Source organism: Falco cherrug, chromosome 2 (genome assembly GCF_023634085.1).
Source record: "Falco cherrug isolate bFalChe1 chromosome 2, bFalChe1.pri, whole genome shotgun sequence".
Lineage (NCBI taxonomy): Eukaryota > Metazoa > Chordata > Aves > Falconiformes > Falconidae > Falco > Falco cherrug.
Genome location: NC_073698.1, coordinates 63,578,358 through 63,599,210, shown reverse-complemented (window position 1 = coordinate 63,599,210; position 20,853 = coordinate 63,578,358). Strand labels below are relative to the sequence as shown.

The following is a 20,853-nucleotide window of genomic DNA, read 5'->3' as shown; positions in this document are numbered from 1 at the left end:
GTATGTTGCACAACCCAAAGCCAGCATCTCGTGCAGCCCTGTCCTCTAACTGGCCTCTTCGTTACCCACCGCTGCGCTACTGACCGTCAAGCTCTGCTGCTGCGCCGCAGTGTTCAGTGCTGTTGCTTCCTGTAGAACTCTTCCAAAGTAAGTCAGCAGGGTTTTTTCCCCTTCATGGTTTGCTTCCAATCATATGTTTCCTTAAGAAGGTAATTTGCCAAATGGCCACTTCTTTTTAAGTAGCAGTTTAAAATTGTCTTTTAAAAACAAGGCTTCAGAAGAATTCTACATCGACGCTTACATTTTACTTCTATTTAAATTTCTAAATTCGTCCTTGCAGTCCTGCTCTCATTTTAGTAAAGCATACAGGAGCTTCATAAATTTAACTCTCAAGCACCCTGCCACATTTTCTTTGCAGTTGAGATGGTGTCGATGCTGTGTTGCAGCTGGAGTTCTGATGGAGCATTTACTTATAGACATGAGGACAATGTCTCATAAATCTGGCATGCCCTCATTTCTTTTGCCAGACTTCAGTGTTCAGGTAAAACATCTTTCTACAGGACTGTGAAGTTTCAGAGGGAAATAAATACTGGTGGTGTCTTTCTCAGTTTGTGTTGCAGATGCACTCAAGATATGCTTGCTGGTCTGGCAGGGGTAAGGTCAGTTCTGTTCATCTTTTACAAGGTACTACCCTTCCAGACAGCTGAAAACACATGAACTGCTTGAAGCTTCTGGGGTTATTTTCTTCTCTGAAAAATAAACACATTACATCAAGAGAACTAACTGAAATGGGTAGTTTGAAAAAAGTAAGTCTTACCTAGCTAAATGAAGAAGTTACTCGGGATTGTAGAGGCGTTAGTGGGTTCTTTAACTAAAAGTAGGTTTTGCGTTTTTTCTCTTTGCAGGTCTAGCCAAAGTTTTTGTTGGCAAAAACGTGCTAGGTAGTGTGTTTAGCAGGTTTTTTCTATGTAATTCTTTGTGTTACTAGGCATAATATGATTACATTTAAAACTTTGGATAGAAAGCATATTGGTGGAGTAAGATTGGTGTTTCTATGGGAACTTTGATTTTGAAATTAAAATTCTTGTGAATTTAGAAGCTTGGGCTTAATTTCATTATTAGAATGGCAAGTTCTGATTTATTCTAGCGAAGAAGAAAAATAGTTCTTTATTTATGCAACAGAATAGATTCCAGATACTCTTCTGTCTCAGAAGAGCTGAAACTACTTTATGGGCTTAATCTTGTATGTAATAGGGATCTTCTATATAGAGGAGAAGAAATACGGTAAGAGCAGTTTTGCAGCTCCTTTGTGTGGTGAAGGCGTTGCTGGTTATAGATACTATGAGTACGTATTTAGTCCAAAGACACTCAGTTTACAAGTCTCTTTACAGAAGGATGATTGCAGCTAGAAATATGCAGACTAAACAAATGTGTAAGGCTGCAAATGAAGAGAGGTTAATGGTATGGGGAGCTGGTAACAGGTTAAGCTAGATTCATTTGGGCAACAATACGCATTTTGCAAGGTCCATTGAGCTGGTAGTAGATGACAAAGTGAGCCCTGGTGCCTTGTGGTATCCCAGAGCCCATGAACTGTTCTGGAAAGTGTACCAAACGTAGGGAGGGATGAACGTAGTGAGCAATTTAAGTAACCTCATAGCTTCGGTAAGACTCTTTTACAGTCTTGTTTATAGAATAATATGGAAAAATTGGAGAAAAGAGCTGTAGGTATGGTTAATGGTTTAGAGGAATGTGCCAGAGGCAAAGAGCCTGAATATAAAAAAAAGTTGATTTCTCTGGCTTAACAAGAAGGAGGTTAAGTCATATAGGAATACCTTTAGGGAAGAGTGTGGAGTTTTTCTGGATTTTGGGGTATGTAGTGATTTTTAGTTTTGGGTCTGGGTTTTTTAAAAGGATACTTCATGAAGGTGAATGTCTATCAAAATCCAAAGCCTGAAAGCTGAAATACAGCAACCTAATTTGTGGGATATTACCTTATCTTTCTTTTTCTCCTTTATATAGTAAAAATTCCTCCTCAGTCACAAGATGAGGGCTGAGTGAAGTTCTATCATCTTTATTACATAGGAGATCAGACTCAAATGAGGATTACGCTTGATTTCTGGCCTTGCTTTGTGAATATTCCCCTCCCCCCCCGCCTCTTCTGTCCTGTGTTAAATTGATCTTCTCCTTCCTTTGAGTATGTCCAATGGGTCTGTCTCTGGGAACCACTGATGGAAGTCTTCACTGCCAGTCATGGAATGAAAATGAACAAACTACTCTTCAGGGATGGATTAAAAAAAAATTTCTGGGAATATTGAAACTAGTTCATGACCAAATAATACAGGATTTGACAAGATGACTGAGGGATGTTTATTATAGTTGAGGTGTGGGTGAGAAGGCTTCATCTGCCGTAACCAGCTTTTTTGGATACCTCTGTGACTCGGCATGCTCTGCAGGATGTTACAGTGGATTGATGGGCACTGGTGTAAGCTGCTAAGCATCTGCTTTAATTCAACTACCTTTATAAAACGAAGCGTTTACTTAAAAACACATTTCTCCATAACCTATCACACTGTTAACTGTCAAAAAAACACAGCAAATTTTTACCCATGTTTCAGCTGTGGGTTCTTTGAAGGTGTGTTATGAGTTAAGGCTTACATGTCTTTTGAGTCATTTCTTCAGCACATCAGAAAAATATTGTGACTAGACATTTATTTTGGAGCTTCTACCAGCACATGCCTAGAAAGATATCCTTTTTGGAGGATATGAAATAAAACTGACGCTGTAGCAAAAATTCTCATTATTTTCTGGTTTGCCATTTTTATTAAATGGGGTTTTGTGTGTGCCCTTTTGCTGAAGAAAAAGGTACTGCAACAAGCTGTCTTCTTCAGATAAAGCTCAGATGATCCTGTAGATTGTTAACCACATCTTAGGGAGTTTGGCATGTGATGTGCAGCATACCGTGCTGACATTATTCTTGCATAACTTCTCAGTGTGCCATTTGTCCTAACAATAAAAGGCCTATTTAAGTGAACTCCTTTGGAAGAATTGTTTTATGTGAATTGTGCCAAAGTATCATTTCTGGAATGTTAATTGAATGGTGTTTTAATAGTGATTAAAGAGTCGATTGAAACCGCTTGACCTGTTCGTATAGTTCAAGTTTGATGGGGGAAAGCTGTTCTCAGAAAGGATAGGGGTGTGATGGGGGTTGTGCTCCCAGCTGGTCAGGGATGTCTTGAATGGGTTGTGCTATAGTCATTCTGGGTGTATATAGCAATAAAAGAAAAAAAGGAAACAGCCAAAACAGAATTATGAGCACTTTTTACTGATGGAAAAACATAAAAGGAGAAGCAAATTCATAATAGCTGCTGCTATCATCTGTTTTTGCTGGCTGTTAAGATTAGTCTCCTTTTGAAAAGGTTACAAACTTAGAAATAAACTTGAACCTGTAAAGAAATATAGACAACGTTACTATTAGCAGAGTTATTAATCCTTTTAAGGGAAGGCTCACCTCTCAGAAGGTAGGTGAAGTGGCTAGAATTTTAGGGTAAAATCTTCTATGTACTTTGTATTTGTTGCTCCCCATTGAAACATTCCCTGCAAACCTTGTTAATGGCCTATCAGTTATTTTTAGTATATAGTTATTATATTTAAAGGAGATGAGAAAGAAGTAGGCTAAAAGAATGCTGGATACATTTTTTTCACTAAATATATTACTATTCTTTGGTATAGAGTGTACTGAAATTTCCAGTTCCAGTAAGTAAATACCCCCTTTTTCTTTATTTCAGATGCTTTCTAATGATTCTTTTTGTTTGTAAAGATTCTGAATTCATTCCTTTCCCAGCCATGCTGGTGGTGATTACAACTCAAAGCCCCCTGAGTTCATATGCTGCCTTTATATTAGAACTAGCAAGAAGACCAAAACTTCATACCAGATACAGGGTGTGGTGGGTTTTTTTCTCTGTAATTCGTATTTATGCTCTTTAAAAACTTCTTTGTCCTGCTTTATTTTTGTGTTTGTGTGTGTGAAATGTAATAGGGGGTAGAAATACATGATTTGGATTTTTAGTACCCTTAACTAATGCAGGGGAAGTTAGAAAGAGTGAGTTGCTTTCCTTAATGCACGCTGGTAGCTGCTGGTGTGGAGTAGCCTTCCAGGGGGTAGTCCTTTTCTCTTGGCAGAATGTTAACAGCTAATTTAGATGCCTGAAAGGATGTTGGTTTTGTTACATAAGGGAATGGAAATAAAGGAGGAGTTTCATTTTTTCCCTTGTATATTACGTTGGAGACAGAATCCCCAGTAGTAAGCCTTGATGCTTGGTAACGGTAACGGTAATCATCTCATCCAGTTTTTCCTGAACACTATCGCAGTTTCTCCTCTTACATTATGGAGAATATATTAACATCTGTTAAATGTTCCTGTGTGAGCTTTCAAGGGACAAGTGGTTATCCTCCAAAGATAAAAGATAATATTTATGCTTCTTTTAAAATTGTGCTTAAGAATTAGTTGTTTCAAACAGCCCTTTGGTTATTTATTCATTGGTGTGTATTCTTCCTCATTTTTGCTTCCTATCAGAATTTAGGTTCCCTAACAACATAGTTCACATGTATTTTGGAATGTATTTTATCCAGACACTGCTGGATCACTGATAATAGTTTAGTAGATATCTAAAAGAAAAAAAAAGTCTCTAATAGTTTTATTTACATAGAAGGGTGCAGCTTAATCTCTCAGGATAAAAGCCATACTGTGGTACCATAGCACATAAATCTGGGATTATAGTGCCAAGGCATTTCCTGTTTCACCAAAACCTTTATCTGTGTGCAGCTGGATGACTGGTTGGATTTTTCTCAAGTAACTTATCAGGCTGTTCAGACAAAATCAGATCTATTAAATTGAATATTTTAGTATTTGGTAGAATTCTATTCTATGAGCTGCCAGTAGATTGTATAAGATTGGTGTATGTGGATTCATCAGGGACTAGATTATAGGCACATAATGTAATGCCATTTCCAGGTCAGGAAAATAGTGTTACATTCCTCCTGTGTAACAACGCACTGAACTCTTGAGGTCTGCCTTTTATTCAAATGTCATGGAGTTTATTGTGTTAGAAAGCATCCTCTGGTTCACTGTTTATGGTTCCCAGGACTTTCTCATCTGTGGCAGACAGTTCAAATACATTGTTGGTTCCTTTGAATCTGGGTTTTGCATCCATTTGAATATTGTCACCTTTTTTTATGGGAAGATACTTGTAGTTCTTGAAGCAAATGTCCTGAGTATATTTGCCTTCCTGAATACCAGCCTCTGGCAGAGGAGGAGACTGGCTTATGCAGTATATTTCCTTTATATAAAAGCAGCAGAATAAATACTAAATAATGTCAGACTTGGATCTTAATAACTTTGGACCTAAGCTTGTGAATAACCTGTGATAAGGGGGGTGTGTGTGTTGGTGAGAAGGAGCCATGTGTGTAACATGATGGATACTTTTATATGTTTTTATATTTTAAATTGAAATGAGAAGAAAAATGCTTTACAGACTGCAGTTGTGTTAATTGTTCCTATTTATTGCAAAAGTGTTTTTGAATAAACCTCATTTTCAAAGACCTGAGGGGTTTTAAGTAATTCATAGCTAACGATCATATAGTGGATAAGTTCTAGTCTTTCTAGTCATCAATTTCTGTGTCCAAGGGAAACATTTGTTAGTGTGGGTGTGGTCATTCTAGTCTGATAATTAAAGCTGAGTGAAGGACAGGGTTCATTTCAATTGTGCTTTCTTGTCTTGCCTAAGCGAGAAGTGAACGGCTGCTTCTGTTCATGTGGCTTTCTCGCTCACGCTGAACTGCTCTTTTGCAGAAGGAGCTTTACAAGCCTAAAATGGTTCGTGTTTGTAGAGTAGGGATGTTTGCAAGCTCTTGAGAATGTCAGACTCCCTCAGAACTCAAAGTATTTGTTCATTAAGTTGAAAATACGTAGATTTAAGGGAAGAGATGGTCTCACAGTTTTGAATCTTCTTTTGTTATCAGGTAGTGATACCTGACTTGGTGATTAAGTTGCATTTAGAAGTGGAGTAGGTTTGTCCCAATAGTGTATTACATTGAGCCTGCTTTCTTGACTGACTGTTTTTGATGGTTTTTCTTTGGAAAGCTGTATTGAAGAATTTTCCTTTGTTCATTGCTTACTTAACACATGTGGTTGTTATTTTCTTCTTCTATGTATAGCTCTTTCTACTTTAAAACATGAAAGTGAAACTCTTTGGATATTAAGATCAGTACTTTCCTATGTTTATACTATGTTCTGCTTTGGCCAAGACATCCATAACTAATTTTAATAACTTAAATAGAAGCTTCTGCAATGGGGCAGAGTTCATGCCTTGACTGTTGATTCATATCTAAGTAGTGAGTATAAACAAAATAAATGTAATCTTGATTTTTAGTAGAGCTGGAGATCTGTTGCATTCTGAAACTTCAATATACACAAGTATTTCCTAAAATGTAGCATTGTGAAGGTATAATACTAGGTGAAGGTGGAGTTTAAATTAATTTTGTAGTTGGTCAACTGTAATTGTTTTGGTGGTTGGGTTGGGGTTATTTTGGATTTGTGGTGATTCTTCTGTTTAGTAACCCACCCCACCCCTGAGACTTTATTCTATGGAAAATTTTGTCTTGGAGGAAACCCAAATGTTGGCATTTTTCTAATGGATCAGGAAATAATGTATTCAGACAGCTCCTGGATATGTAAAAATTGAGCTCTCCAGTGCTTTCTGACTCATTTGTTTCCACTAATTCCTACTTATGTCCTCCATGTTAATCCTTTGGGACAGTGAACTTTTATTTTTATCCTCAAGTAGCCACAGGCATATCTCGTTCTTAATAAAGCTCGTGACTTCAAGGAAAATGTGATAAAGCTACCTAGAAAAATAAATACCAATCTTGAACAAGAACCTTGACTTCATCACTGTCAGAACTTGGCAGCCTGGCTCAACATGTGGGCAGGGGAATTTTTCTGAAACCTTTAGGGACCCTTATTGTTTGTCCTTTGACAGTATGTATCTTGGTATACGTGCACAAACAGAAAACTCATTTTCCAGCAAAATTGTTTCCTCTAATGTCTTTTAAAGGGTCACAACTTTACTCCTTTGTCTTCAAACAGATGGAAATCTTGTTCCCTTTTTAAGAGGGAGCTGCTTTGTCTGTTCTTGTGATCACGCAGATGTTCCTGCTGAGGTAACTCAAGAGCATCAGGGTCACCCTTTGAACCTTCATCCGCTGCAGCCAAATGCTCAGCTCTCGTTTCTTTCTAATACTGATTTCTGTGGTGTGTCATGGGTGTCATACTTTCTCTTTTCTTCCCTGTGTTAGCAATCTCCTTAGGGCACAGCTGCCGTGTCTCTTCACGTACACTCAAGTTCAGACTCTTATAAAGGAGAAAGAATTTGAATGGCAAAACCTAGGTGATACCTTGTGTTTGTGTTAATTCCTATCTACTGTTCAGATTACAATTCTGCTGAAATTACAGTGGAAATCCTTGGAAGATACCTGCTTTATGGACTGAGAACTTTCTGGACAGCTGTGTGCTCTCGTTCATTTTTTAATGCAGTGTTAGTATGCTTCTATCACTCACCTTCGTGTACTTTTCCACACTACATGTTTACTTTAGGAGCTCAGGATTTAAGACCCCGCTCAGACTGTGTTATCAGAGTAACAGCAGTACTTTTTGCAAGTACTTTCTGGAAGACCTTTTAGCTCTTTAGTATTTGTGGTGGTTTATTCCCTCATGAGTTAAAATTAACACCCTGTTTTGCGTTCTTGTATGTGCTCAGCGTTGAGAGATTTAAAACTTGTTCTTCCAGTAGAGGGATTTCTTGAAAGAGTGCGTGTGTGGGAAGTTATGCTGCTTAAGAAGCTGTGGTGAAAGCCTTTGAAGAGGTGGTAGGTAAGGAGCATTCAGATCTGGCTGGAGGAAATCTTTTGCTCTCATAAACATTAACAGCAACTTCACAGGCTACTTTGGATACTGCCCTCGGGGACAGTGGGCAGGAGAGCTCCAAGAAGGAGATGGGGGCAGTGGCTGGCACTGCTGCTGTCAGTGAATCCCACAGCTGGGGAGGGCTGGGGATGCTCGGTCAGGCTCTGGTCCCAGCCAAAAAAGGTGTTTGTGTGGGCTGCTGCCTTCCAGCTGGAAGGTGGGAGTGCTGTGGGAGGCTGGCTAGACCAAAGCCTCAGCCTTAAGTCCAAGTCTCATCACTTTAAATCTAACTTTGGTATTTGTCAGGCTGGCGTCTTGCAAGGTCTACTTTTCCCTTCTTTCTCCCTTGGGTTTCTTACAAACTTTACGGTACTGAGGTCCTTTTGGCTTCAGACTTCTTGATTTGTTTATGACAACATCATAGGACTTTGAAAATTCTCAGTGGCTGCACCGCTCCTGAGTGGGTGAAGTCTCCAGCAGGACTTCATATACTTGGTGGAAGAGCCTCTGAAAAGCTAATGGTGCTGCAAGTAGTGTTGTGGCTGTAGGGTTATTGAGCTGCTGTAAAAAAGGCAAAATGCAAAGATTAAAAGAAAAATGGAAATTAGTTTTTGGTTGCTTGGCTTTAAGAAATTGCCCTAATGTTGTGCATTTGAGGTTGATTTGGTTCTTCTTGCAGTTCCTTTGATTGCAAATTATTTGATACTTCTGCTGCTCTTCTCCGTTACCTTTATTTTTTGAAAGAGTGAAATTGTTTAATTCTTGGATTCAGGGTTTACCATTTAATTTTGTTAATTGTTTAAAAAGGTATGTGATTGGAGTGGGACCAGATGAGTCCAGAGAATTAATAATTGGCTATAAGAAGGAAGCAGCTGCTTGCATGCATTAAGTTTTTCACACTAATGTCTGATACCATTTTACCTGACACCTTGGAGACAGATAAGATGTTGGTTTAAATACTTTGTGTAGTTTTGGGGGTTTTTTCCCCCACATCTAGGGTTCTTTCAGACCATAAGTGCCTGAAGTGGTCTGTGGAAGGGAACTGTACTGCAAAAAAACATTATGCATTTTTTCCTGCATGGTAGATTTTGCTGTGTGGGTGAGTGAGAGAGACTATCCATAATTCCTCTGACATAATTGATCCCTTATGCAAAGTAAATTCTTCTTACTGTTTCTTTCCCCTTTTCAACAATATATTAGTTGTAGAAGTAGCCAGTTTGTAGTTATAGTGTAAAAGTGTCATGGTTTATATTATGCTGTGCAAGATTAGATTAGCATACAAATTCCGTAAAACAAGTACTAGTATTGTTCTAGTATTTGGTTGCTGTAGCAAATGATTCTGGGGGCTGGGTTTTATGGCTTAGGCATCTGAAGTGGGAGAACGAGGGAGGATGTATGTTCCATTGTGGTTTCCAGACCGCAGTATAATCAGGGTTCGGATGAAAACAAAGTAGGTCATGGCACGAACGTCTACTGAAAAATTGGAGACTTCTAAAGACTCGGTTGCAGTGCAACTAAAAGCACAACTTTGAACAGGAGATTGCAGGAAAAAGTGTAAAAGCATTGACCTCTTCACCATATCCTAGTCTCCCTTGCCCTGACCCAACATACCTAAACAAGGGCATATACTCCACACCACCCCCCCGCTTTTTTTTCCTACCTACCAGATCATTAGTTAGAGAATTTCTTTCACTAGGGGAAAACAATTGGAGGCTATACAGAATTGCACAGAAGCAATTCTCAGTAAACTTCACCTAATGCTTTTCTGAACTCTGTTCATTAACTCTTGACTTCTGCAATGTCATATAACACTGCCAATTATCCACTGTGCAGGGAAGTATTTAAACTACATGCATGATTTTTTCAGGTGAAATACTCATTTTCTGTGTTATAAGAAAGAATGAATGCTTGCTTCCTGCATTGCTTTCTCAGTATTAGGCTGGAATTTATAGACATCTGTCTATACCCTTTTTTCAGTCATTCACCAGCCTGAGAGATCCCACAATTTTTCCTCATACAAAAATTTTGCATACTTCTGAGTGCCCTCACTGGCTTCTTTCTATATTTCTTTATTGTGTACTCTTACACTTTTTCAAATCTATTTCTCTGGCAGTTACCAGAATTTCTCAGTGTTAAAGGTGTGGTGAGCTTTGGGTTTTGTGTTCTAGCTTGGTGTTTTTCAGTTTTGCTTTACGGATGACTATGAACACTTTGTCTGTCTTCTGGTCACTGTGGAGTAGAGTCCTGAAGTTTGTCAAAGGACTTACTACAGGGACTCAAAGATCTTCTTTACGTTCTGTTTCCTGACTGGAGATAGGCTGTAAGTTACTTTCACAGTGTGCATGTTCATGTGCAGATGTGCTTTCCCAATATATGCTGAATTTCTTCTGCCTTCCCTATTCCACAGTCATTTACAAGGGTTTCATAATGCTGTAACTCAGGGTGGCCTGTAGCTTTGTGCAGAAAATGAATGTAAACAGATCACTTGCAGATTTTCTGTAAATGGAGGCTCTGTGCAAAGAGACTATGAAAAAAGCTGAAAATTTATGATTCTTAAATGATTCTCAAACGAGCATAGTCGGATAGTTGGCTTTTTTTGTGTTTTAATTTTTTTTTATTCACACTTCTGTAGTGACCTAAGGCTGGCTGACTAGCTGGTTGAAATCTAGTGCGTTACCCTTTTCTCCATCAAGTTTTGGGGAGTCAAGTGAATGTGCTACAGCAAATTCTACTTGTAGCTGGTATTTGGGGAAAGTTGCAGTTCTCTATAGGAATGGACAACACTGTCTGTCTGTCTGCTGCCTCGTTTCCCTTAGTCCCTTTGCAACTAGTGAAGAACATTGTTTGGTCCCCAGAATTTAGAGAGTCAGTTTTGTCTTCCAAGAGATGAATTTGATGGAGACCATCAAGGCTTAGCTGGAGGTGCTAGTAGATATTCACTGAATGATCAAGAGGAAGAAACTTTTTGTTATTAACTGTTGGTTGTTGAGTGATGGTGAGGGCAACATAAGGGATAAATTATTCTTAAAAAGTAGTTAGGGTTCTCCATGTAGTGTGTGTTTAATACCCAAGAAAAAGTGTGAATGTTTGTGGTTGGGTCAGATACATACCATACAGGCTATATATGATAGCATTAAAAACAAGTCGTTTTCCTGTAAAGCCAATGTACCTGAGAACTGTGAGCACGTAGCACAGGACTAAATTGCTTACAACATCCTTCCGAACCTAGGAAGAAGTGGGTTACTGACTTCGATCCAGATTTCTGAACTAGATGCACTTGAAACTGTGTACTGAATTTGTAGGAGTAGTAAGTAGTAGCAGAACTTGAAACAGTAGAACTTAATTTTTGCTTATAAATGGTTAAGTAGGTGGAATGGGCCAGCTGTGGGTGCAAGCAGGGTAGTAGTTAATGTGACATAAATAAACTTTTTTTTTTTTGCGTTCTGCAACTGCGAATGCTGCGTCACACTTGCTCGCTCACTCGTCTATACAGATTCCCTGCTCTGAAATGGAGCCAGTGGTGAGCTGAGCTGTTCTGTAGCACTGTTTGTAGCGCTGTCGTGCTCTTAAGGAAAAGCAGATGGAAAAAACTGAAAATGCTACAAAGAACACATTTTTACCTTCACTGCTCCATCCAGAGCTGTGAAATTGGCTTAAAATTCCTTAAACTCTTTCACTTGGTTAATAACGTATCTTCCAGCACACTAACTTTGTGTTGTGTTTAAACCTTTGCCAGGACGGGAGCAGTTTCATGGCCTCGGGTCCATGTACTGCAGAGGAGCAGCTGCTGTGATCCTCACGTATGATGTGAACAGCCTCCAAAGCCTGACGGAGCTGGAAGAAAGATTCTTGGCACTGACAGACAGTGCGAGTGCTGACTGCATCTTTGCTATTGTTGGAAATAAAGTTGACCTCACCAATGACTGTGCTTTACCACCGGATGAAAATAAACCCGAGAAGTCTGTTGCCAGCTGTGGCTCGAAGGTGCGAAAACAAGTCCATGCAGAGGATGCGATTGCGCTCTATAAAAAAATACTGAAATACAAAATGCTAGATGAGAAGGATGTTCCAGCAGCTGAGAAAATGTGCTTTGAAACCAGCGCGAAAACAGGATACAAGGTGGACTACCTCTTCGAAACTGTGTTTGAGATGGTAGTCCCAATAATTGTACGGCAGAAAGCTGAGGGGCCGCCGCAAACTGTAGACATCACAGACTACAAGCCAGCAAAAAGGACAAAATCTGGTTGTTGTGCCTGATCCATTTAAGTGACGTACGAAAAAGGGAGGGATTGTTTGCTCCAGCAAACTGAGGAGTAACAAGTGCTTGCTGTTCACTGGAAAGGAAAAGTCAAAGAATAACTAGACTGAAATGGTGTATGTGGAAAAAAACCAAAAACAACCAAACCACAAATCTTCTGGCTGTTAAAGGTTTCTGGGAAGCTCTGTGTATGAAAATAGGAATGTGAGCGAAATTACGAAGGAAGACTTGCCAGTTTCCATGGTCTCTGAAGACAAATGGTGTGTTAGTACAGTTGGTAGCGACAGTCATTTGAACAGTTTTGAAGGAGTCTGATTTTTAATGACTCTCCATTTCATGTTGCATGTAAATGATCTGTTTGTGTACTCCTGACAGCTTTCACATGATTATCATATTTCCCCTTGTGATTCTAACTTTGGAAGATTCAACACATGGTACTTTTTTATTCTTAAAAAAAGAAAATCCAAGTATAATTTATATTTGTAGCTAATAATTACAATCTTTTTATGTCAGATACGACTGTAAGATTCATCAGCTGAACTATTAAAATCACTGTGGATACATACTGTTAATTTGCAGACTTTATTAATGTGAATTCTCCTTCCATAGTGGCCTTTCGTGTATTTACAGGCAGCACCACAGCTCTCACTTGCGAGTTGCAGGGGGAAGGTTTTTTTCCTTTCAGTTTTCTCTTATAATTCTTTTTGATGTGGATAGCAAAGTTTTTTTTGGGGGGAAGTGGTGTTCTATTTTTGTCTGCATTTTGTAGAGATGTCTTTGCAGTGCCTATAGGATACCAAGGTGCTGAATACCCCTGTTTTGTCTCCTTTCCAACTCCTCTGTAGTTGTGCCCAGGCAAAGCTGCAGCTCTGAGTTTTAGCAGCTATGCATGGCGTTGCCATCTACCTGGCAGGAGGTGAGGGCTGGCATTTTCTGATGTGAAACTGGCTAATGCAGGAGGAAGGGAGAAAGAGGCTGCCAAAAGTGGGGGTAGAAAGGCGCGTTAAGGAGCATTGATGAGGTACATGGTTTCTCTCCTGACTGCAGTAAAAAGGGGAGGGGGTAATTCTCAATACTGTTCCTAAACTTTCCCAACGCTCTTGGCTACAAAGAATACATGCAGTGATCCAGGAACTCACACTGAGACACCATAACCAGAGTGAAGAACTACTAGTTTAAAAACCAAAAAAACCCACAAAACAACCCCATCCCCAATCCCCTCACCCCCCCACCCCCTACCCCCTGGAAAAAAACAACCAACCAACCAACCCACAAACCAAATCTTCCCAAACCAAAACCAAACAACAACAGAAGGGGAGAACCCCCAGAGATGCAGCTTGCATGTTTCCAGCTCTGCAGGTTGTTGTGTGGGGACTCCATCTTCCCATGTATGCTTCTGGCATAATTTTCTAAAACTAAAGGTGGGTTGTTTTTATGTTTTGTCATTGCCTTTCTCTGTTCCACCTAAATCATGGTTGTTTAGTACATAGGGAGACAATTCCTAAATGAATAATGAATGTATTACTAAGTATATTTAAAACATGTTTTTTTCAAAAGTGCGTCCTCTTGAGCAACTTGCTGCAAAGCAGTACCTTTATTTTCTGCTTTCAAGTTTATGCATGGAGCACGTGTAGTGGGGAAGAACGGCTTGAGAGGAAAAATCTCTGTACACTTAATCATAGAATCATAGCATGGTTTGGGTTGGAAGGGACCTTTAAGGGTCATCTACTGCAACCCCCCTGCAGCGAGCAGGGACATCTTCAAAGAGTTTAGCTTGCTTAGAGCCCTGTCCAACCTGACCTTGAATGTTTCCAGGGATGGGACATCCACCACCTCTCTGGACAACCTGTTCCAGTATTTTCAGCACCCTCATCAGAACTTTCTTCCTTATATCTAGTCTGAATCTACCCCTTTTTTAGTTTAAAAGCATTACCTCTTGTCGTATTGCTACAGCCCCTACTAAGGGTTGTTATGTTTTGGATTTGCTAGGGGTTTGCAGTTTAACACCTGTCAATCTGTTAGAGACTTAACTGCACCTGCTCTGTGGTATTTAAAACTGCATAAAATTAAAAACCTTCTAGCTATTAACAAAATTCTAAGGGCAGTATATAGTCTTCCCTCAGGACTGGAAAGAGACAAACAGGCTACAACCTCAAGTCATCTTCATGACCAAAATGATCTGCCGACACATCTGTGAGAGGTCCACCACTGGCTTTGCTGCATCTGTTGACAACTGAACTGGCAGCACACACTGGTTGCAAGGTCAGGCTTTTGGGAGATGTACACCTAGAAGGTACAGAACAGAAGAAATATTTGTAAATTTAACATCTAACACTTCTTAAGATAAAAATATTTCCGATTCAGTTGTACCAGCGTTGGATTCATGTGAGATCTTAAGGAATTCTTGCAGTCTTTCCAAAAGCTCCGGCTTGTGTGTTTTCACTGAAAAAGATGACGCAGGAACCGGACTTGCTTGCTGTGCTTCAGCCCTTAGGGCTAGATTTGTCTGGCACGATGTTTGTGGCTTTTTAGTGTTGCTGGCTATTTTTCCTTGGGAAATGTCTGGGTTATGATGTGCTATCACTCTGCCAGCCTGTGAGAAATCATGGGGTTGCACAGCAGAACCTGGGAGGATGTGTAATACATGGGAGCTATTGATAACGGGTCAGGAGGAGCTGTGGATTGCTCAATATGCATGCTAGTCCCATTGCTTTACTACCGTCTGAAGTCAGATTGTGCCTTCAAGTAAAACTTTATGGCTTCTGGAGTGTGATGGTGGATTTCTTTTTATTAATTTATTTTATTGGCAATTTAAACTCTGCTGTAGCTGAGCTCCATTTTTACAGCCCAGTGTTGATGCTCGATCTGTTGCAGCAGTGCCTGTGCATGTCTGCAAGCATTATTAGAGAGCACAGGTCAACCCTCAACACTGAAATTGCACAGGTTTTTTTCTTTTTAGTGGTGTTGTGTGGAGGGTTTTTCTGGGGTTTTTTGGTGCCTTTTTTTTCTTTTCTTTTTTTTTAACCAGCATACCAATATGGCTTGCTCTTGTGCTTATTAAGTGGCCTAATGTGAATTCATTAATTTCCCTGTTGCTTCTGCAGATGCATCCTGATATCCCAGCACTTCTAAAGGCCACCCCCATCCCGCTGTCCTACATAATTTTACTGGAATAATTCAGTAAATTCAGTGGCTTATTGACAGGGAGGAGCAGTGAAGCTGCAGGGTAGGGACTGGCGGCCCAGGAACTGCACTGATGCACACTTGTTCTAACTCTTGCCTTAGTAGCCTCACAGCCTAGCAGCTGATGTACTTCTAGCATAGCAGCTGTGGGCTGGGCCACTAGTCAGGCTGGACCAGCGCTAGGACACACACTAAACAGCAGCTGTGCCATGCACCTCTGCGATGCCAGCTCTTCTGCATCCCATCGGCTGCAGCAAACATTTCCCTCCGTTGCAGCGAGGTTGCTTTCCCTATTGATAACCTTGGTGCACAGCCTGGAGCTGGGCTGGTCATGGCTGGAGGCAGGTGGAACCCCTCCCTGCCAGGACTAGCCATGGTGGGTGAAAGTGGGGACCCAGGTGCTCTGCCTGCTTTGCCTGGGAGGGGAACCTCATTTTACAAGTCTCCATTTCCCCCTTCTTTCTCCCCATTAATTTTGTCTGGGTTATGTGAAGTTTGAACAGTGAAATAGAAGAGGTGTTATTTTTGGCCACACTGGGTGAATGTGAGCTGTAGGCTTGCCTGTGCCTGAGGTGATGGCCGTGCCAGGCTGTGACCGAGGTTACCATTGGCCCCCGACAACCCCAACGAGGCTTCAGGTCTTGCAGGGGCCAGGAAGGGAGCCTGAACCGCTGGGGCTGTGCAGTCTCCTCCTCTGGAGACATTCAAAACCCGCCTGGATGTGACTGTGCAGCTTGCTCTGGGTGAACCTGCTGTAGCAGGGGCTTGGATGAGGTGATCTGCAGAGCTGCTTTCCAGCCCCGACCGTTCTGTGATTCTGTGGGTGCCCATGGGGCAGGCAGTGCTGCTGAGCCACCTGCTTTGGCTTAGTTACGCCCTTGCCCATGTCATGGCGTGAAGCACCGCTGCCTGTTTTACTTCTCTGCTCATGGGTCAAGGGGTGCAGTGATGTTACTTGTTCCCCTTGTCCCGTATACCTTGGGCTGTGTGTGCCTAGTCCCTGGTGGCTGTGAGGCCAGGTCCCAACTCATGCTCGCTGGGTGCAGGTGGCAGCCCCTGGTGATGTCGCTGGTCCCTGTGCTGTTATAGGGGCTGCTGCTGACTGCCTGGGGTGCCAGCAGCACATCAGCAGTGACCTCCCAGACTCTCTTCTGGCAGCAGCCCAATACCTTCTGTTGTGCGGTCATTTACTGCTTGCCGTTTGCTAATTTTCTTTTTCCAGCAGCCATGGGCAAGCCCAGTCATGTGGGGCGTGAATGAACTCAGCTGATCTGGTCGATACACTCTGAGGAAATAATTGGCATCAACTGTTGCTGCTGTGTTGACTTCAGTATATCTGTGCCGATACACTGATGTACTGCTGCCTGCGGAAGGGGAATAGAATCTCATTTACCTTCTCCAGGCTCAGCAGCATGTTATACTTCAGTGTGTTTTGAAACAGGAAAGTGTAGGAAGCAAACGGCACACTTTGAAGTTTTAAAAGATTTGACTTGGTCAAACCCAGCCAGAACACTTGTGGGTTTTACGTCCCAGGCTGGAGCTCTACAGTTCAGTAAGAAGATTGTTTTGCTCTGCTGTAGCCGTTTTTCCTGTATAAAAACGTTTTAACTTCTTGGAAGTGGGTTCTGGGATCACAGAATTGTGGAATGCTTTTAGTTGGAAGGGATCTTCAAAGATAATCTAGAGCAACCCCCCCTGCCATGGGCAGGGACACCTTCCACTAGACCAGGTTGCCCAAAGCCCCACCCAGCCTGGCCTTGAGCACCGCCAGGGATGGGGCATCCACGGGCAACCTGTGCCAGTGTCTCGCTACCCTCATCTGTAACAAATGCCCTCCTTCTGTCCAGTCTAAATTGGACCCTTCCAGTTTAAAACCACTGCCCTTTGTCACGCCAAACCCTGGTAAGAAGTCTTGCATATAAGCCCCCTTTATAGGCTGATAGGCCACTATAAGGTCTCCCTGGACCCTTCTCTTGTCCAGGCTGAACAGCCCCAACTCTTTCAGCCTTTCCTCATAGGAGAGGAATTAAACTTGCAGCTAAGAGGCAGTTTGAGTAAGTCCCCTTCATGCTGTGCTCTAGGTTGACTCACCAGGTGAAATCCTCTGGCTGCTGCAAGTATTCCGCGTGTTTGTGTGCACAAGCTCCCTCGCCTTCTCAAACAGCAATTACGCAGGCTTTGGAGAAACGCGGCTGTGAGTACACATACCCAAAGCACATGATGTACGCAAAGTACAGAAGTTCAAGTCTGCTTGGCACCTTGGAGGGTTTTGTGGTTGGTTTGTTTTTTTCCTGCACCATGCCTGTGCATTCAACTTGATGCTGTGCCGATGCTGTGCTGAACAGACTTGTAAAGAATAGGTTATGTGAGTCAGAAAATTAAGAGGCAAAACAACTGTTGGAAGAAGACCAATCTGCTAAATTTTTACATGCAAAAAAAATAGAAAAAACCCCACCTGCATAGGAAGATTAGGCAACGTATTAGCCATGACAATCCAAATTGTTTTCTGTTGTTGTTGTTGATATAACCGTTTTTTACAGATTTGTATAATCTCTACTTGAATTCTCTTAAAACACTGAATATGCTGTATTGCCAGAGTTGCGTGCTGTAAAAATCACAAGTGGTAACTGCGTGATCGTCCCATGACCACTGACGTCTATCAGCACCTGGAAGAGGTAAGTTGCTGATTCTTGGATGTTTGTTACAGCCATTTAAAAGAATTGGTGAACATGGAATAGATTTGGCTTGTGTTGACTGCAGTGTTTTCAGTTCTGTTTTATTTAGCTGAAACAAATACTAGTGTGATTAATTTGTTTGAGGGCTGCCTTTCAGAGCTCCAGCATGGCCAGAGAGCTGATTTCAAGCTCATTATGGTTATTTATAGTTCAGCTTAAACAAGCAATTTTAGAAACGGAGCTTCCCTCTTGAATCTTTTTAAGGGCCACGAAATAAACAACTGTATTCCTGGTTGAAGAGTTTGAATTTGAGTGGAAGGAGTTTTCGGGTAGTGCTTTTCTAATTCCTTAGGTGCAGACAAAGTAATTCAACGGAGCAGTCCACATGTACTGTATAGAAAGCCACTGTTTACAAAATGGAAATCATCAGTGAACAAGGTGTAGAAAAAAACAGGTTTTATTTATGATACAGTGAGGATGGAATGTAATTACAGAAGCCAAGAAGCACCTCGAGCGGGAGTGAGGTGAACTGTTGAAAAATCAGCTGTCATTGGTATAAAAGTCTCTTTGATTTCAGTTTTAAGAATTCCAATAAATAATCACACTATGTAAAATTTGGAAATTTGCAGCTGATCCCTCCCTTGCAGTGGTGACTGACAACTTGGGGCTAAATTGCTTCTTTCTACAGAAGGAAAGAGCTAGCCGTTCTGGCCACTTATCAAGCCTGGCATGCAGTAACCTAGTTCCCTTTGGGAAAGATGGTGCCAAATAAATGCCTTGCTTCCTTCCTCTTTGCTTTTGCAAGGATGGCTGTGTACAAGTTGGAATGGTGGCCATCCCATTGCCACGTGTCCCCAGCTGCCAGGACAGCACGCCTTCAGATGGACAACTGGCAGGTCAGGAAGTTCTGCGTTTGCAGGTCATGTATTATCAAACAGTATGTCCTCCTGCAAAACCTAACATGTGCAATAGCTGCTCCAACAAGAAGTGGTTAAAAACCGTTTGTGATGAGTGGCTTGGTATCAGAAGGGAAAAGCTGCAATGCAAAAGCCAATCAGTGCTGCTGCTGTGTGGGTGGTGTGACCCAGCTGAACGTCCACAACACAGTGGAGCAAGAGACCTTTGTAGTGATCCTTTGGCCTGGGGTATATCTAGAATAAAATCATCAAGCCTGTAAAATAAAATGCTGATCTTCATCGTATAGTCTTTTAATCAAAATAGGAAGAGTTGAATTTTGTGGTCACTATTTTGAGGAGGCCTGTGGGTTTCTCTGCTATTGCCAGTGGTTAAGTGCTAAAGCATGGTGAGGCTTGAAAAAAACGAATACCATAAAAAGATGATTGTTTTAGGTGTGTTTGAAATGCCCAAGCATAAAATACTAAAATCAAAGTTGGGTTTCAATGCTGGACATAAGCACTTCCCAGAGTATATTTTCAGTATTTTGCAAGGGTTTAGCACTTTGATCACCCTGTGTTAATTTACAGAACTGCAGCTGTTAGTGTTTAGTGTTGTGAAAAATACAGTAAATAGAAAAGATACATATATTCTCTTTACGTAAATGTGGTGGGTATCTGATCAAGGTAACCATTCATTACTGCAGTTTTTTGGGTGTTTCAAAACTGCGAGTATTTGTATCATGTGGCAAATGATGTAATGTTAAGACTAGCAAAAATGTGTATATATACTGTATAGTAGGACAACACAGCACTAGATGTGTGTTAGACTTAATTTGTGTTACACTTAATTTGCTTTTACAGACATTGTAAAAAATTAACTTTTCATTCAGCTTTTGAGGTAATAAGTTAAAAAAAGCACCAACATGATTTATTCAAATGTCTAACCATCATAGAAGGTTCCACTGTATAAGAACTACATGATAAGCAGGTTCCTTATACTGTGTAAGACTTCTATAAATTTTTCATACAGACTTGACATCTGCTGATATGGCTTCGGATGAGTCCTGCCTTGAGTGTATCTGCTGAAGGCTTGCTTTGAAAGGGCTGGTCGATTGTAGTGAGCCAGAAGCTGTATTTATTTGCAAAGTAGTGACAGGTTCCGCGTGCGCCGTTGCATTCGATGAAAGGAGTCGCTCTGAAATCTTCCAGGCAGCTTCCAGGAGAAACCAGTGACTGTCCTCCACCTTCATCACCAGCAGCAGTGTGCTAAATGAGACAAGGAGAGGAGCGTTCAGAGTACAACCTCAGGCAATGCTGTCTAAACCTTATATGTGGGAAAGAGGAAAAGCACTAGAATTGCTCCCAATTCTCATCTCCAGAGCAGACAGCCAGTTAATCCTGCGACTCTGTAAGGCTTAGGGGTTGGGCTATGCTTTAGCTATACGAAGGAGCTAGCTCATATGTTGATGCCACTTTAAAATCTTCTGACAAACACCTTTTCTATAGTTAAGATTTTCACTGCTGGAAGTCTTAGAATTGGAGAATCATTTAGGTGGGAAGGGCCCACTGGAGGTTACTTCAGCCAGTTCCATGCTCAAAGCAGGGCTGAATCCTAAGTTGCCCTTGGTTACCCCAAGGCACTCTTGAGTTGTTAGTAACTCAGAGGATGGAGTTTCCACAGCCTCTCTGGGCAACCTGTTCCTCTGATTTCCCTCACTGAGAACTTTCTACCATATACTTAACTTGAATTTCCCTAATTATGAAGTCTATCTTACTCTGCATCGCACGTGAGGAGCAGTGTGGAAACAAAATTAGCTTCTATACAATAACTAGTTCCCTCTATGGCACATTCTTTGATAGCAAATTACACCAAAATCATGC

At 41.2% G+C, this 20,853-nt stretch overlaps 2 protein-coding genes across 3 annotated transcripts in view; one reads left to right on the top strand and one right to left on the bottom strand.

The window, feature by feature from the left end:
* RAB20 (RAB20, member RAS oncogene family) overlaps positions 1-12,790 on the top strand; it is a 28,397-nt gene extending 15,607 nt beyond the window's left edge. The window contains exon 2 of the mRNA XM_027808731.2: positions 11,697-12,790. Within this exon, the coding sequence (XP_027664532.2) occupies positions 11,697-12,217 (521 nt within the window). The 3' untranslated portion in view covers positions 12,218-12,790. The remainder of the gene's footprint in view (positions 1-11,696) is intronic.
* Positions 12,791-18,517: 5,727 nt separating this feature from the next.
* Positions 18,518-20,853, bottom strand: part of COL4A2 (collagen type IV alpha 2 chain) — a 149,638-nt gene continuing 147,302 nt past the window's right edge. For both annotated transcript variants that reach the window (XM_055701240.1, XM_055701238.1), the window contains one exon: positions 18,518-20,238. In XM_055701240.1, the coding sequence (XP_055557215.1) occupies positions 19,984-20,238 (255 nt within the window). In that variant the 3' untranslated portion in view covers positions 18,518-19,983. The remainder of the gene's footprint in view (positions 20,239-20,853) is intronic.